Source organism: Lepidothrix coronata, unplaced genomic scaffold, assembly GCF_001604755.1.
Source record: "Lepidothrix coronata isolate B3197 unplaced genomic scaffold, Lepidothrix_coronata-1.0 Scaffold34, whole genome shotgun sequence".
In the NCBI taxonomy this organism is placed as follows: Eukaryota; Metazoa; Chordata; class Aves; order Passeriformes; family Pipridae; genus Lepidothrix; species Lepidothrix coronata.
In genome coordinates, this window is record NW_016690214.1 from 2,080,124 (window position 1) to 2,098,512 (window position 18,389).

The following is an 18,389-nucleotide window of genomic DNA, read 5'->3' on the forward strand; positions in this document are numbered from 1 at the left end:
GCCACGCTCAGCCTGGCACAGGAGCAGCCCAAACCAGCCCCAAGAAGCCTGAGAGATGGCAAACCAGGGTGCTGAGCATCACCCTGTGTTCCTGCTCTCCCAGCAGGGCTGGTACCCCCAGTCCTGCCCCTCTGCTCTCCTGATTCCCTTTAATCTCCACCAGTTTCTCCATGTGCTACGGGAAGTTATGAAAATTAGGCATTTTTAGCACTTCAAGGCTTTTGCCTTTTGCTGTGATGTGGCTGATAGTTTTTTTTTTTTTCACATGTTGCAAAATGAGACAAAGACCCAAATCACCAGTGAAGAGCAAAGGCCATTTTTGTGATTATACCTGGGGCTGGAGGATGGCAGGAGACAGGCATGGGGGGCACAGGGCAGCACCAGCACTGCCAGGGGGGGCTCTTTCCATTCCCACTGCTGCCCATGCACAGTAATAGGGGCATGATCCTGCCTACACTGAGCACCCTCCTAAAATCCTGCTGAGCACCCTCCCAACCACCACCCTGGGATTGAGGGAACAGGGTCAACTCCCCTCACCCTGTCCTAAGCCCCTCACTCCACCTCCCTGCCATGATGAGAAGGAAGGTTTCCCTCAGTGGGTATAAACTGTAAATTAATGACTAAGTAACGCAGTGACAGATGAAGATACGCGAAAAGGTCCAATTCTGACACCACCACTCACACAAACGTGCCACTGGAGCCTCTTATCTGCTCCAGGCAAAGCCCTTGGCCAGAGCCACCCAAACCCTTCCCCTCACAGGTCCTCAATCTCCCTTCCTTTGCCAGCAGTGACCACCCCATGACCGTGTGTCCCAGCCAGAGCACAGCAATGACTTGGGGACACCACGACACACGAGGCCACTCCTGCTCCAGATGCTGTATCCACAGGCAGGAGCTGGCACAGCAACTGCTATCCTTCCACATTCCCACACTGCATCCTCCTGGAGAACCAGGAGTGAAAGCAGGTTCTGGTTTGCACAGAGAGGAGGGAGGAGCAGAACAAGGTGCCCTCCACATCCTGGCACCAGAAGCCAGGTTCGCTGCGGGATGGGATGAGTCCCTGTGGATGCAGGACAGGATGTTCCTCTGCTGCTCCTCTGAAAGGAGCACTTTTGGCACAGCTCAGCCTTTGCCAAACACTGCAACGTGCACACCAGGAAAATGAAAACTGGAAACATGGAGCAACAGCTTGGAGCTGAACCCCAGAAAAGCCAGCTCCTTCCCACACACTGCCGGGCTCCTTGCCTGCCCTGAAATCACTCCCTTCCCCTCCTCCTGCTGCAGCCCCAGGGCCCTGGTGTGAGCCTCAGGTTCACTGTACCCAAAACCGGCCCCAAACAATCACTCCCTTCCCCTCCTCCTGCTGCAGCCCCAGGGCCCTGGTGTGAGCCTCAGGTTCACTGTACCCAAAACCGGCCCCAAACACCCCGTGGCAGTATCTCCCTCACACACATCCCCGGGCTGCAGCCACAACACTTATCAGCCCCGGCCAGGCACAGCCCTGCCCTGTGCCAGGGCACCCCAGGGCTATCGGGGGCCACAGACCTCCTGTCCCACCACGGGGCACCCAGGGGATACTGGGGGCTCTGCTGGACTGGGCTCCTGCCAACTGGTCCCACTGTCATCCCCCGTGGGTGAGAGTGGGGACACAGGGAATGTCCCACCCCGCCCACTCAGTGCCACCAGAGGGGTCTGATCCCAGCCTCCAGTGAGCCCTGGCACAGCACTCAGGCAGCCCTTCCCTGCTGCTCACAAACACAACCCTTTTCTGCTCAGTAGCACCTGCTCATAACCCAGCGAGGGGCTTTGCTCTGCCCACACAGAAACCCCTCCCAAAATCCCCCAACCACACTTTCAGAAAGTCTCGTGTCCTCAGAGAACTGCTGGCCCTGCACAGCTCCCCCTCCTCAGTCACCCAGTAATTCCCCATCCAGAAAAAATACACATTAAACAAGCTGTACCTTGGAAGGAGTCTGCAGGCACAGGAATTTCTGTTTCTTCTCCTCCCGCCTCGTTGGTGAGGGGTCAGAGCCCTTCACAGCTTTGGCCAATATCACAATCACAAAGGAACCAGCAGGTGAACCCACTGCCCCATCAGCACTCACAGCAAACCCAGGTGCGAACAATCACCCAAACTGTTAAACACAAAACCACCTTGGAGCTTCAGTTCATCGAGTGTTTTCATTGAGACAACCCCGGGTCTGCACTGGCAGTGTCACATCTCAAAGGTTTTTATTCAGCCTCCTTTGTGCAGCTTTCAGTGAGTCAAGAATTTCAGCCTTCAAGGACAAGGCACTGCCCCTGCAGCCCGACCCACCTGTGGAGTTCTCCTTGGTTAAAAAAGCACTTTCAGCACAGCAGAGAGGCCAAACTTGGCGGTGTGGGAAGTGGAAACTGGACATAAACTTTAGAACTATGTCAAATTCAATTTTATCGAGCAAGGAAACAATAGAAATAAATATTAAAACACAGAAGCGATTCTATTTCGAAAGAGTAATTTTTTTAATGTATACAGATGCACTCTGGCGTGGGCTTTTAACAGCAGATAATTCACAGGCTTTGGAGAATTTAATTGCTCACAGTGTGTAAGGGCAGGAAGGGAGAACAAAAGCAGATCTGTGAAGCAGAGAGGAAAAATTAGTCCTGAAAATTGTACACAGTGGGAAACTTTCCCCTGTCAGCCCGATTTGGGGCCCAGGTACAGGGGAGCCCATTTGCCAGCACAGAGCAGGAAGTGTCCTACCTGGATGAGGTAAAGAACGGAAATCTACCCAAGCCCTGCTTACAGCAATTACAAATAACATCCTGACACAGGAAATTAAACCTCTCACACAAAGCACCAATTAAATCTGTGAACCCCATTAAAAAAAAAAAAAAAGGAGAGAGAAACCATGTAAATAACCTGGATTAAACTCAAGGCATCTTCTCTTAAACATCATGAAATGCCTTAGATGCAACCAGACTTGTCTCCTCTCCCTGGAGCCCACACTGTGGGCAGATCCTGGCACCTGCAGACACCCTTTTACTCCTACACAGGGACTCTCGCTCCTGCAATTTTATGATTAGTCTTATAAAACACAAAGAATTAAACTGCACCAGTCTCCTGCAGCTGTGTGGGACACAGAACACCCCAGACTCGATTTAGGAGCATTCAAGAGTGATGAAGACAAACATTCCTGGATACAGGCGGCACCAGCACAGACCAAATACTGAGCATCATGTTAGCAACCGGTGTCAGCCAAGAGATACAAACATTAGCTTTTCAGTGAAGAATTTTTAGTGTGCTGGTAGTTCCCTGTCAGACAGTAAATTTTAAAATAGTCCATAGTAAATGGCAGAAAGTAACCCTTTAAATACATGAGCTTTTCTGCATATATTATACACTCTGCTTATATACTTCAGTCCAGCAGCAACTCGAGGCATTTTAATAACCATTTGTGGTTCTCCTCGAACACTTGTAGGGTTTTGGTGAACACATTTGGGTTCCTGCCACTGTTCCTCTATCATCTTCGTGCATTCCTTGATAATAAGGTTTTCAAGACGCAACACACAAAACAAAAATGAAAGAAGAAGCTTGAAAGATTTTAGTGTTGAAAGACCAAAGCAAAATCCTTCTTCTCTGTCCCCTGTGTTCTGCTTCTTGTGTGTAAAAACAGTATGATTAACACTGGCGAGAAGGTTTTCAACCCCCAACCCTCTGAGCAACACAACCCCGAATATCCTGACTCTGTAACACCTGCTTCTACTTAGCAAAACAAATAAACAGTCACTAACCACGAGTGTAACTCTCTACCACTGACATTTCTTTGCATGTCTCAGACCACAGTTTCCTTTAGAAGCCCTGAACTTATGTGCTCCTACAGTTTTTTACGTCTGTAAGGCCGTAGAAAGATGAGAAAAACAAGCACAGGCTCACAGGCAGAAGCTGTGGTATCCTACAGCAACAGCTGAGACACAAACCAACACAGGGGTTGTGAAATGCATCCTACAAGGAAGTTAGAAACTGGGGCTGGCTGGTGCACTGCACGGTGGTGAAATCCAAGCTCAGGCTCCCAGGCAGAGGTGACACCAGCAGGGACCAGGCACCTACATCCACACATCCCGCCGGGCATCCAAAGGAGCAGAGTGGCCAGAAACCTGCCCAGAGCATCCTGCTGATACCACCCTGCTGCTGGACACCCTTGGCTCCAGGAGGCCTTGGGGATGGTGATGCTGTTGGATTGGAGATGGGCTTCCCACAGCTGTGCCACTGGTTTCTGCGGGGCAGGGGGTGACCTTCGGCCCTGCAGAAGGGGAGGAAGGAAACAGTTGGGAGCAGCTTGTGTGACTGCCCTGCTCTGTGCCCTGTATTTGCTGTCACACAGAGCCCGTGGCAGCCTGCAGCTTGCTGTGTCAGGAGAGGGTTAGGTTGGATCTCAGGAAAAGGTTCTTCCCCCAGAGGGTGGTTGGCACTGACCAGGCTCTCCAGGGCAGTGGGCACGGCCCCAAGGCTGCCAGAGCTCCAGGAGGGTTTGGACAGCACTTTTGGGGACAGGGTGGGATTGTTGGGGTGTCTGTGTAGGACCAGGGGTTGGCCTTCAATGATCCCTGTGGGTCCTTTCCAGCTCAGGATATTCTATTCTATTCTATTCTATTCTATTCTATTCTATTCTATTCTATTCTATTCTATTCTATTCTATTCTATTCCATACACAGTCTAGGCAAGGTGCAGGGACACCAGTCCCATTCCTGCAGGTGGCTGGAGCCCTACATCCCACCCTGTGCATCCCCTGACCGCGACCAGGACCAAAACCACGCCCGATTCCTGAGCCAGAGAGTGATAAAGAGCCGGCGTTAGGGAAACCATTCCCACCTGCGGGCCCGCATCTCCCCGCGGGACGGGGCCGGGCTCTCCCCCCTGGCAGCGATTCAGAGGCGGAGGGTGCAGAGGGGCCGTCGGGGCGGGGGGAAGGTGCCCGTGTCCACCCCCCTGTCCCCTCCGTGTCCCCTCTTTGTCCCTCCCTGTGTCCCCCCCGCTCCCGCAGCACCGCCCCGGCTGCGCGGCCCGCGCGCGTCCCCTGCCGGCCCCGCGCGGAACTGCACCGGGACAGCCCGGCCCGGGATGGGATACAGGGAATGGGATACAGGGATGGGATACAGGGGATGGGATATAGAGATGGGATAGAGGGGATGGGATAGAGGGGATGGGATATAGGGGTGGGATAGAGGGTATGGGATACAGGGGATGGGATACAGGGGATGGGATACAGGGGATGGGATATAGGGATGGGATACAGGGAATTGGATACAGGGGATGGGATACAGGGGATGGGATATAGGGATGCGATACAGGGGATATAGGGGATGGGATACAGGGGATGGGATACAGGGGATGGGATACAGGGGATGGGATATAGGGAATGAGATACAGGGGATGGGATACAGGGGATGGGATACAGGGGATGGGATACAGGGGATGGGATATAGGGGATGGGGATACACGAGATGGGAATATACAGGATGGGGATATAGGGGATGGGGATACACGGGATGGGGATATAGGGGATGAAGATATAGGGATGGGGATAGAGGAAGAATTCAGCCCATGGTTCAAAAATCCACATATTAATGTTCTATTTTTTCCCCTGATAATTCCATTATTCTCTCGAGCGTTTCAAAGTGACATAAATCAGGGAAAAAAGGGATCCTGAAATTCCTGGGAAGTTGAGAGACTCAATTTCACACCTCCCCTCAGGGCAGAATGATTTGTCCTGTACCTTGTCCTGAAGCAGGGTGGTATCTGCTGGACCCAAAGCTGCTGAGTGAGCAAGGCTGTTATATTTAGTGCTCAGATTTTCCTGGAATCAGTGCTGGGCTCAGATCACGGCACAGGACCATGAACATGGATCATGGTTCTCCCTCCACCTCGTAGCTCCTCCACAATGTTTGATCTGAAGCTTCAAACTGTTGCGGGCCTGAAACACAACTGGGTGCAGAGAATAATCTTGCCATGTAAGTCAAGCAAAGATCTGCTGATTCTCTTATTAATACATTCAGCTCTGAGGTATTTTTCCTGAACATCGCATTAGGAGCCCTCCCCAAGCAGTCTGGGACATAAGGATGGGGTGACATTTGTGTTCCACAAACAGAAATCCACAAGATGGAGGAAAAACATCAGCCTGTGCTAAAGAAATGTGTGAGCCAAAGAGCTCCAGCTATGGAAATGGGAAATTACATTTAGTTTTCAGTTCGGTTTTAGATGTTTTAGTTGTTCTTTTGCTTTTAAGGAACTCCAAAATACGTGGGGTTGTGTCCCACATGACTGCCAAGATCTGGAGCTGTTTATCTACAATGGCCTGTGACTGTTACAAAAGTGAACATGGAGATGGGATGGATGAAACCCTGCCACAAAGGGGTCCTAGGGGGCCTTGTAAATCACCCTCAGAAAGAAGATAATCCAGACCTTTCTTCCAGAGATCTCCAGTGCTCTGCTCTGTCTCACTCACACCTGCCTTTCCTTATCAGGGAACTGGAGCACAAAGGTGTGGGGCCGAGCTGGTTTCGCCTCACTGGAGTATCTGCAAGTGCTGGGCTGATCACTTCCAGGGAGTGACTCATCCCACCTACCTGGGACACCACTTCAGGCTGAGGATTGCTCTCTGCAGGTGCTTTTTTCTCCCTCCTGGTGACCCTTGAAGTTGCCGGTTCCCAGGAACACTCCCTACATCTGGGCAGTGACTCTCATCCAAGGGACAGCACCTGCTCAGGGAATCACCAAGCTCCACCTCCTAGGAGAGCCAGGGCAGGAAGAGAAGGTGCCAGACTGTGTTTTCCTCCTCTGCTCTCCTTTCTTTGGCATCATCACAGGCATTTGTCTTGCTGCAAGCAAATGATACGGGGTAGGGAGACGTGGAGTGGAAAGCCTGGCTCCAGCAGAACGGCTGGCTGGCTGCCAGATCCTTTCATATTCCACTCCTGCTCCTGTGGAGAGGGGAAAACAACACTTTACCTTGCTAGCCTTTTAGAGAGGAGCTGCTTCTGGCAATTAATTTGAATATTAAATGTCTGAATGTCCTCCATGTATTAAACCTACCAGTTCAGGCAAATGGGGTTGCCTTTCTAAAGGGAGAAATCATGGAATGGCCTGGGTTGGAAGGGACCTAAAAGATCACCTCATTCCAACCCCCTGCCATGGGCAGGGACACCTTCCACTGTCCTGGGTTGCTCCAAGCCCTGTCCAACCTGGCCTTGGACACTTCCAGGGATGGGGCAGTCACAGCTCCTCTGGGCAACCTGTGCCAGGGCCTCCCCACCCTCACAGGGAAGAATTTCTTCCTAATATCTAATCTAATCTTGCTCTCTGTCCATTTAAAGCCATTCCCCCTTGTCCTGTCACTCCAGGCCCTTGGAAATAGTCTCTCCATCTTTCTTTTGGGCCACAATTAGGTCCTTGGAGTGGTGTCACTCAGCTGAGCAAGGGAACAGCCATGGACTTGCTGCTGACGTTTGTGTGTGTAAAAATGTCCCTTTCCCCCAGAGGCATCCCCAGACAACAGCAGGGATGACTCTGCACTGCTTTATTGCAGTGCAATGAAAGCCACCATTTCACTGGAAATGAGAGGAGGATTTAGAATTTGCCACAAAAAAAGTGGCAAACAAAAAAGTGTTCAGTAATATTTCACCTTGAGTATTAGAGGTGAGAGAAGGAGCAGCAGAAAGGTTTCCTGCTGTGGGCAGAGATGCAATGCCATCAGCAGGGAGGGACATTGGGAACAGAGAGGGAAGGAGAGATGGAGTGGCCTCAGCTGCAGAGTCATGTCAGGCTGGTGTCCCTTTCCCAGGCAGCTTGTGGAGCACAGCAGAGGATAAAATGAGAACCATCCCCTTTTCCCCTCAAGTTTTGTAAGTGGGGATGGGAGAGGGGGAAGCAGAGTCATCTGCAGGAATAAAAGAGGAAGTTTTCCCCTTAATTGTAGACAATTTTCAGCAAATGCCAGACATGATGTAAGAAGGTTGATGCTGCTGAAGCCTTGCTCAACTTGCCCGCCTGCAAATCCTGATGTTAGTAACTCTTGGAAAATGCTCATTTCACTGAAGTTCTTTTGTTAGCTTCCCTCTTCTTCAGGGAAAATGAAAGCTACAGCAGGAAAGGGTCACCAATTCACAGCTACTATTGGATCAATGTAAGAGAATCCAGCTCATACAGAAAAAGTGCAAAACACTGTGCCTAGGCAACCCCAGAAGAACCTGTATTGTTTATAGATGCTGCCTTTTCTTCCAATAAAAGCTGAAAACAACAAACAAGTCCCAGGCACGGACTGGGGGTGCACAGAGGGCTCAGAGTTGAACCTGATGTGGGTGCTGGTGATCCCACCTCCTGTGGCACTGCCAGAACAGCCCAATGCAGGCAGTGCTGGAGGTGAGTTGCTCACTGGAGGTGAACTATTCATGGCTGGTGTCGTCCCACAAACATCATTTGCATGGTATGTGGTCAACTTGGAAACAGTCACTCATTCCCTAACCAGCACAAAGGCTGTCTGGAGGAGTGGGAATGTTAAAATAGATGTCCTCCTCCTCTTTTTCCAGTACTGCTTCCCCTTTGGATCTGATAAAGGGCTGTCTCTCTCCTACATCAGAGAAGTTGACTGTCTTCCAGGCTGCAGATGGCTCAGAGAGGACAGGACAGCACCTGCAGCCTGGCTGAGAGCCACCCAAGGTTGGCCTGGTGCTGCACTGGAGAGAGAATCACAGAATCCCAGAATATGCTGGGTTGGGAGGGACCCACCAGGATCCTCAAATCCAACCCTTAGCCCTGCCCAGGACCATCCCCAAGAGTCACACCCTGTGTCCCAGAGGATCATCCAAACACTCCTGGAGCTTTGGCAGCCTTGGGGCTGTGCTCACTGCCCTGGGGAGCCTGGTCAGTGCCCAACCACCCTCTGAGGGAAGAACCTTTTTCTAATATCCAACCCAAACCTGCCCCTGACACAACTTCAGGCCACTCCCTCGAGTATCAGGCAGGGATTTGGGCTCTACCTGCCCCTGGGGAGAATCCTGGGCAGGGAGTCAGCATCTTTTATACGGGCAAGATCCACTATATTGAATTGGAACAGGGAGTGGGAAAAACTCACTTTGGATCCCGCTGGATGCATGGGGTCTTGTGCTTCCTCCTGCTCTGCAAGCACTAAATTAATAAAAACCAGTCTGCACTGATCAGCATCATCTTACTGGGTCACCATGTTTCCAACCATCCAGGCAGAGAAATGGGATTTATTCACTCACTGGTTCTGCTGACAAACATGTTCCTGCCTTACCCTGCAGCGCCTCGGAGCCCTCACTGCCCCGGGAACAGCAAACACGACCTGCTGCTCACAGCCAGTGCCTGGGAGGACTCAGCCTTTAAATATTAACCTCCTCATGGAGTTGGAAGCACTGCAGCAGAGCTCTGCTGGCAGCAGCCTGCCCCAAATCCAGGTTTGTCAGATCCAGTGCTCAGCAATTAATCAAACCCTTGGCTCCCTGCGTGGAGCTGAGCAGGGGCAGCAGCTCGGCCGCACGCAGGGGCAGGGACTGTGTCTCCCCCTCGCTGCACATCTCACTTGGGATGTTTTGATTCCTTATCCTCAGTTCATCTGCAGCCTGTTCACTGAACTGGGCTAAGGACTGGCTCCGTGTTTCACACCCAGGAGCAGGGAATGCTTGGAAGTTGCAGGAGCTTCTCTCAGGAGTGACAGTGAGGAGGAATCCCAGAAAGCTGCTGCTGGTGAAAGCTGCACTCCAGCAGGAACTGATATCTTGCCCCTCACATGCATAAAAACCCAAGGGAAGAAAGCAGAGGAAGGAAATCCAGTAGCATCTGAAGTTAGGCACAAATAAAACACTATTGCAAACCTTGTAGGACTTGGATATCCGGATCCTCATTAATTCAGTAATTCCCATTTCACGCACAGCGAAAACATCTCGGCTTCTGTGGAAAACACAACCAGTCAGTGGATTAGGCACCAGAAGAACCTCAATGCCATCACCTTTTTTGTTTCAGAGGGAAAACCCAGCAGGGTCTGGGCCAGTGCAGATTCCTGTCCCATTTCCAGCTGGATTCCCCTGGGGCTGTGCTTGCCTGGCAGCTGCTCCTCAGCACTTCACCCTCAGCTGCTGCACAGCTCAGTGGTAGCTCCTCTCAGAACAGGACCAGGGGACCAGGGTCGGCTCCAGAACCAGCTCCTGCTGCTGACAGGGCAGCCAGGGACACTTTGGGCACAGCCCCACTCCAGTTTTGCTCCCTCCTGTCAGTTGTTGTGTAATCACCGAGTTACTTTAACAGGAAGGAAGAGGCTTGAACACCCAACCTACGTTCAGTACATGCAGCGAGGTGTTTTGGTAAATCAAAGGAGTTGTGAACGTGAAGAAACTCCACTTGCTCACACAAACCCTGGAACACATTCCTTCCCACTTCAGCTCTTCCCACCACTTCAGCCCCTGGCACATCAGTGTGTTGAGGTTATCGGAGCCTGTGAGGGCTCCAGCTGCTGGATGGTCCAACACCACTAACCCATTCCTAAGGAGAGCTTTCATAGGACCATCACAGAATCATGGAATGGCCTGGGTTGGAAGGGACCCTAAAGCTCATCCAGTTCCAACCCCCTCCTACAGGCAGGGACCTCTCCCACTAGACCAGGTTGCTCAGAGCTTTAGTCAACAAGAACTTAACTAGAAACCCACGTGAAAGTGATGCAATGACACTTGTAATACTGGGATTAAAAACCAACTAACACGACCTGTTGAGTTCTAGATGGGTTTAGTTTTACTCCTCAGGTGGCTGGTGGCAGCTCAGGAAATAGGATGCAATAAAAAAAAAAAATCTGAAGAGACTGGATTTCAAAGTCAGAGCAACATCACAAACAGCGCTCAGATGATGTGACTGTTCCAGCACGAAAAAGTGGTCAAGAGATGAAGCGATGATTCCTCAGAAACAGCTTCCCTAGGACAGGCAGGACCCGGAATCCAAACTGCATCACGGAGCTGGTTTAAGTTCCAGGGCGTTTGGCAGGGTTTTAACTCACTTCAGTCCACCGCACTCTGCATCCAGGTTCCGACCCGCCCACAGCAACATTCACACTGCTGAGAATTCCTACAGCTCCTGTATCCCCATTAGCAAGATAAATGCTAACACTGGGCACTAACTGCATAAACAAGGATGACTTGGGCTGAGCATTTCCGGGGATTTAGTGTCCACAGCACGCCGGCCAAATCCGAAGGCTGTTGTGGAAAATGAAGCATCTCAGGCCTATAAAAACTGACAAAGGAGAAATCAATGTTTTGCCGCAAAATACCGCTTCGTATTGCAGCCAGTGACCCGTTTGTCCAGGAGGCAGAGGCTGGCTTAGTCAGAGGACAGCTTAAAAATACCCCAGTAAAATCAACTCTGCAATACTGAAATCCATAATTCATAGAGACTTGTCGCAGAGCACACCCGAGTGCCATCAATATTTTAAATACTGAGCACCAAACGGGCTGTCAAATGCAAGTCAGCATTTTCCTGGTGCCTCCCTGGCAGGGAGAGAGTCATCAGGCCCAGCAGAACCTGGAGGAGCCCTTTTAGCAGGGAGTTTGCTTGACTCTCTTACATATTTTATCTGAAACACAAGATGTGGCAGGAGCAAACCAGCTGGCCTTTGCCAACCCCCAAAAAGAGTCCGTTGGCTGCCTCCACTCATTATTAATTTGAAAAGATGATTTCATCACACCAACATGAGGCTGTATATGTTTATTCATCGTCAGTAATTTTTGTACACAAGGCAAATATTAATAGCTGAAAGGCAACACTTTTGGAGAGTATGTACAGAGCAATGTACAAGCAAGTGTAAGGTTTTAAACTGTGAATCAATTTAACCATTTTATAAAAAGGAAGTGATGCTTTTTCTTCTAAGACCTCCCTTAGAAATAATTTATTGCCAATCTTAAACTAAAGCAAGGAGAAAAAAAAAAATTTACAATAAAAAGTAGTCCCTGGAAAGTTTATAAAAAGTTAAACAACATATAAAATTGTAAGCCACAAACATTTATACAAAGCTAATACAAATCTTGGTTTCGTTAAAGATCTATGAGGTTGTTACAAAATATATTTTAACATAAAGGCTTCACGTAAGGTAAGCTCTCACTGCTACTGAAAGCGCAGGAAAGCAGTTTTAAATAGTCTGCAATTCAACTTATTTTCAAGTACAACGCAAAGAAATTGCAAAATGGCACTGTATTGCAATGCTGTGAAATTAAAAACTATGTTAATGGTACCATCAGAGAGACAAGACCTGTAAAGTGAAGTGGTGAACAACTGGGCACGGCACGAGACTTCGGATGGGGCTGGGACAGGAGTGGTGCTGGGAAACGGACCTTCTGCAAGAGGAATAACCAGGGGGGTGTTCTGCTGCCCACGGACACCCTGGACACACACCAGGAATCCTGTCCCCAGCCCAGGGTCAGGAAGCTTGGAACACCCACCCAACCTGATCAACCTGCTGATGGGCAAAACGTAAAGCTACTTAGAGATGAGCCCAATGAACAGCCTCTGAGATCAACCTGACTTCTTTCTAAGAGCAGTTATTCCAGAAGAAAGCTGAAGTTTCACACAAACTGATGGCTTATGCTCCCACATACAATATATTAAAAAATGTGAAATTTTATCAAGCCCTGATGAACAGCCACAGTTTTTAGGTATCAATCATCTAATTTAACACCCTGCAGGAGGGAACAGTCGCTGAAACACCAATTTCACCTTCAAGTACAGGGAGGTTGTACAAGGCAGTGGTTCATCTCCACAGGGTCAGTGATCTATTGAACAGAGCTCACTCCAGCAGAGAACTAAGAAATTTAGGGAAACTTGATTTTCTGGAAAACTTGATTTTCTACCTGCTTTCCCACCTTCACCAGAAATGCATCCCAACCTTGTACCACAGACTGGTTTCCATGAGGAAGCTTCACTCTCACTAGACAACTGTCACTTGTTTGGTTCCTTGTACCAAAACTATGTCCTGCAATAAAGAAATGATATTTAGAAATAAATCTAAAGGGCAATACAACCATCCACGCTGTGCTCCATTCAGGGAGCTGATGAAGAGTGAGTCTGCAGGTGGCCAAGGGTGATGATTTGGGGGTTTTGGCCATATTTTAACACAGGAACCATGTAAACAGGTACATCCAGGTGTGTTGTCTCACCTCCCTCTCAAGAACAGGGAGTGGAAAACCCAAGTGATCTGACTCAGTTATTTAATTAAATCAATTAATTTCTGCCTGAGATTCATATAGTGCTTATCTGCCAGGGCCTACAAGTGACCCAGCACTGGGGTCCCCCCTACTCTCTTACAGGCCCTGGGGTTCACAGGGACAGTGATCTGAGAGGATCAAAACCAAGGATTTTTGGGGTGGTTCAGAGAGAAGTTGCTGAATATGATCCCCACTTTGGCCAAGGTCAGAAGTGCCCAGTGCCTTGGTGATCCTGGCTGCATCCTTAGACTGACATCAGTTTGAAAGATCTTCAGTAAATTAACAGGTCCCTTGACACAAAATTCATCGTTATTATACATAAATTTGTTTAAATAAATCCCTGGTAATCGTCCTATCATCCACTACCAGTTTTTAGTCTTTTCTGCAATCATCTGGTCTGACATCCTCCAAAGCACATACTGCAGACCTCTCCAAATTAACTGTTTTATTCAGAGATAAGTCTCTTTTTTGAAAAGAAACTTGTTCAGACAACTGTCAGCAAAGGAAAAAAACCAACCCAACTCCTCATCTTGTTGACAGGGTGGGGCATGGATTTGTTCAGGTTCTGCTTTCTAGCACTGGACTTTGGAGGCCACCAGAGGTTTGTGTCTGCTCATGGAGCACTTAAAGCCCAACTAAATCAACCATTATCCTTCTCCAAAGGATGGCCAGTCCTTGAAAGAGCCTCACTGTCTTTCCTGAGGTCTCTAGTTCATCCTCCTTCTTGAAATGCTCACATATGAACTCACCAAATCAGAAATAATCCATGTCCAGTACAGAAGCAAAATCTACATTAAATATCCCCATCTAAAATTCTATTCATCCTCCCGACATCAGTGCTGCATCCAGACTTTAGGATTATGTTTAGATTCTGCACTGTGACTTCTCCCAAGCTCTTTTCAAAGTTCTTTCCTCCCAAGATAGTGCCTGATGACCAGATGCACAGACTAACCTATGGCTACTCATTGGATGATATAAAAAAATAGAGGTCTTTCAAAGCACCTAACTAAATAAAAATACACTATTCCCCCTCTGCTGCCAGGAGAACGAGGTACAGAGATGTTAATACAACTTACAATCACAGTAAGTAAAGGCTAAGTTGAGGAGACAGGCAGCTTTCCTATGTCCTGGCAGGGACACCGCGTCCCACCGCTCGCCACGTGCACGGGATGTGAATGAGAACTCACCGAGGGATTGGCCACCATCATGATCCACAGGAATTGGTTCCACGGGGCAAAGGGGCAGCTGAACTGCCCCCATGACACTACAGCCTGGGGGAAACGTGGCAGCTGCACTAACTTCTGAAACACAACAGCTCACTGTCATTTTGCGGCGTGCCACAGGGTATGTGAGCATTGCTTTATTTTCATTGGGTTTTATTATTATTATTATTAATATTATTTCTTTTCATCACATGGCAACACTAACAACCACCTCCCCCCCCCCAAAATAAAAAAAATAAACAAAACTGCAGTGGAACTTTGGGTAAAACGGTCACAAGCAGCACTCTGGGAGATGCTGTGTGACGTATTTGGCTCAAGTACACTTAGGATTGCTTAGACCCCACTGGAAAGTCTCAGAAAGAACCTCATCAGCTGAAGCACGTTCTGCTGGGACACATTTTTGTTTGTTTGTTTGTTTTTTCCAGAAAAAAAACATTCATCTCCACGGTGTCAGCTACACAAGGCCTCTGCTGGGAACTCGTAAGGCCACTGAAAATACCAGAGGAGGACAGAACACAAGGAGGCACTTAGGTTTGCAAGTACTTCTCTCCATCACCAGGCGTTACTGGCTCCGAGGAGGCAGCTTGGAAGGAGCTGGGAATTAAAACAAACCAGTGCTAAGTTAAAGCGCTTCGAGAACGGGTTACCTACGTGGAACATCTGTCACCTACACGGAACATCTGCTTAGTGAAGATATGAAACACAAGCTGAGCTTGCTCCCCCTTCCCACATCAGAATGTCCAGAGGACCAGACCAGAGTGCTCTGTGCTTTGCCATGGCTCCGGGACGTACGGACAACGCCGGAGTGAATCCGTGTACTGTGCCAACCGCTAATCCCTCGTCCCTGGACTCAGCACTTCCTGCCAGACATGTCTGAAGCTCCCACTTTTAAGCATTTTTAAAGCATCTCCTATTCAAACCCAAGGCTAAGGTTTGTACTTGAACAGGAAGTACGTTACGCCCAGGGATCCGCGCTTCAAACAGATGATTCCAGCAAGGGATTGATGGGATTTCTAACCAAAAGTAGACCTGAGAAATCATAAGTCAGCTATGGTATCACAGTCTTTGTAATGAAGTTAGATGTGAAAAGTTTCTCCCCCCCACCCCTAAATTACTGCCACAGTCTAATAATTGCAACAATTTCATGGAAGTCTGGACTTGGAATTCTGAATTTTCTAGCATGATATACATGTTTGTAAAAGGTCAAATTTACCACTTTACAGGTAACTTAGACATAGATCTGCTATAAAATTACAACTTGAGTCATCTTGAAGCTACACTGGAAGAGATTTAAGCCTGAATTTCTGCAGAAATTGGCAATAATGTGTTCAGCAGCAGCTTTTAGCCACATATCAAGAAGTCTGACAGGATCTGGATTTCTCTACTCCTGCTGTAAACTTCTAGTTAAAAAAAAAAAACAAAAACCAACACACGAGAGTTACTGAAACAAGAATGTCTTTCTGCACATCACTGTAACATGAGCTGCTTGAGGTTGTCGTGCAGGATGGTATCCTTGACATCACGGAAAACTAGCCGGATGTTCTCTGTGTTAATAGCAGTGGTGAAGTGGTGGTACAGGGGCTTCTGCTGCTGGTCCCGGCGTTTCGTGCGAAAACAATCCACCAGGAATTTTTGGACATCTGTTAAGCAGTGGGGATCCCCTTCAAACTCTGGGAAATAGTCTTTGATGCTCACTTTCTGTACTTTTTCCTCAAGCAAGTCCGTCTTGTTTAGGAAGAGGATGATTGAGACGTTGCTGAAAACCCGGTTATTGACTATTGTTTCAAAAATGTTCAGGGACTCGGTGAGGCGGTTTGTTTGCCGGTCCTCCATGAGCACCTGGTCGAATTCACTGGAGGAGACGAGGAAGAGGATGGACGTGACGCTGTCGAAGCACTCGAACCACCGCTTCCGCTCCGACCTCTGCCCGCCCACATCGACCATTTTGAAAGGGACATTTTTGATTTCGAAGTCGTACTCGTGGATCCCTTTGGTGGGTCTTCGTGCCAGCAGGATGTCTTGCTGTGAGGGAAGGTAATCCTAAAAAAAAAAAAAAAAGTAAAGGAGAGTTTGCAGATTATAGGCTACAATCACGGGCACGGTGGAGCTGCAATGGAGAGAGCAGGCGGCAGAGGAACAACACGAGGTTTTCAATAATCAGACCTGTATTTACATGCTAACACTGGAGCTTTTGGGAAAGATCTGGAGTCCAGGACAGGAAACACATTAATATTAAATCAAAATATGTACCCCAGAGAAATGAAGCTCTCCATGACAAAGATCCATGAATAACCTGGGAGGTGAACCAGCAATTCCTCATGCCCGTTTCCCTTGTTCTGGATTACTCTGTGCTTTATTCATCCTCTCCTCACAAAGCTGGGGAACATGCTGGCTGCCAACACTGCAATGCAGCAAATGAGTTCTAAAACAGGTTTCCCAAATCAATAACCAGGGTATATCCTGTTCCAACTGTGGGCTCTCTGCTCCTCCCAGGCTCTCCTGCATATTGCACGACTGCTTCCAGTGAAAAAGAGCCGCTCGCTAAGTGATTTTAAGGCAATCAATTATGCCTGAAAAGCAAAACTTAAGCAGCTTATTGTGTTTGTGCCATGGATCTTCTGCATCCAGCTGTCTCGGTCCAAAAAGTCACTCAATTAGCTGTGTGCCACACCAGTGAGCTCACACTGCCTGGCTTTGTCCAAACTTTACTGTGCCATGAGCAAAACAGGAGAAGAACCAGGCAGCTGGGGACAGCAGCCTCTTCCCAGAGCACAGCCCGGAGGGCACACAGCTGCACCCTGAACTTCTCCAGCCCACCTTTCCCCAGAATTCAGGAGGCAGGAAAAGTGCTTTTTTACTATTTTTTGACTGTTGTATGAACATCATCAATGGATGCAGATGCTCCAGGATGATGAACTCTTATTAGTCAGCTTTTGACAGCATGAAATTCAAGACTTGGACTGGGGATTTCTTCATTCCTAGAATTACACTTTTGCATCTGCTCCAAGTCCTTCTGCTATCTGCAAGGAGCATCTCTCCCAGACAGCTGGCTGTGCTGGAGCTTAAAGCCTTGTTGTTCACTTGTTATGGAAACTGTTCCTCACATTTTTCCAGCATTTCTCACAACTTCAGAGAGCGCTGTTTAGGTTTTGGACTTTCAGTCTCCTCTTAGTGAATGATCTATGATATTCCTTTGACAGTGCCAGTTCCCAGACTTGGAGCTTTTATAAAGACGTGTGAGACCATGGTCCAGAAAGTCTGATTCAAGCAGTCGGCTGGGCAGGGGAACAAACACAACTCCATGGCCATTTCAATACTTGTATCCCAAGTTTAAGGCAAGTTCAAGCCACAAAAATAAAATCTAAAAATCATGGAGTGCAACATTACAAAAATTCAAAGATCACTTTGCTTTACCATGTAGGTTCCAAAGTGAAACCAGGGAGAGATGGCTTTGTCTGAGCTCTGGGTTCTTTATCCAAGCTGCTCATGACTAAGGAGCTGATTTTTATCGTGGCACAAATTACAAAGCAGCTCTGAAGCACAGGATCCCCACCCTGGGCCTTTGCTGCAGCACTGCTACACATCAAACCCCACACCACCTAAATCTGCAGGAGAGCTCAATAGCTAAAGCAGGATCGAGTTCTCTCCAAACTGAGCAGCAGACGTGCTGCCACTCCCTTGTCTGAGTAAATGAAGCAACTTTAAAAGGTGGTAAGATTTTTCTTTTTATTAAATTTATCTTGGGTCTTTCCTACCAAAATTGTAGAGGGGAAAACAATCAGAGGAATAGAGCAATAACTGTATCAAATGTCACTGGGCACATGTGAAGGGATTTTGAGCAAAGCTGACTGTCAACATGTAGGCAAGAGGTTCAATTCTTATTTCAACTCTCAAATGGGGATATGAATTCTTTTGTTGTTCAGGAAGTTA

The 18,389-nt window shown here is 48.4% G+C and overlaps 1 protein-coding gene across 1 annotated transcript in view; it reads right to left on the reverse strand.

The window, feature by feature from the left end:
- Positions 1-11,728: 11,728 nt before the first annotated feature.
- Positions 11,729-18,389, reverse strand: part of GNA13 (G protein subunit alpha 13) — a 29,433-nt gene continuing 22,772 nt past the window's right edge. Inside the window, exon 4 of the mRNA XM_017812099.1 lies at positions 11,729-16,499. Within this exon, the coding sequence (XP_017667588.1) occupies positions 15,927-16,499 (573 nt within the window). The 3' untranslated portion in view covers positions 11,729-15,926. The remainder of the gene's footprint in view (positions 16,500-18,389) is intronic.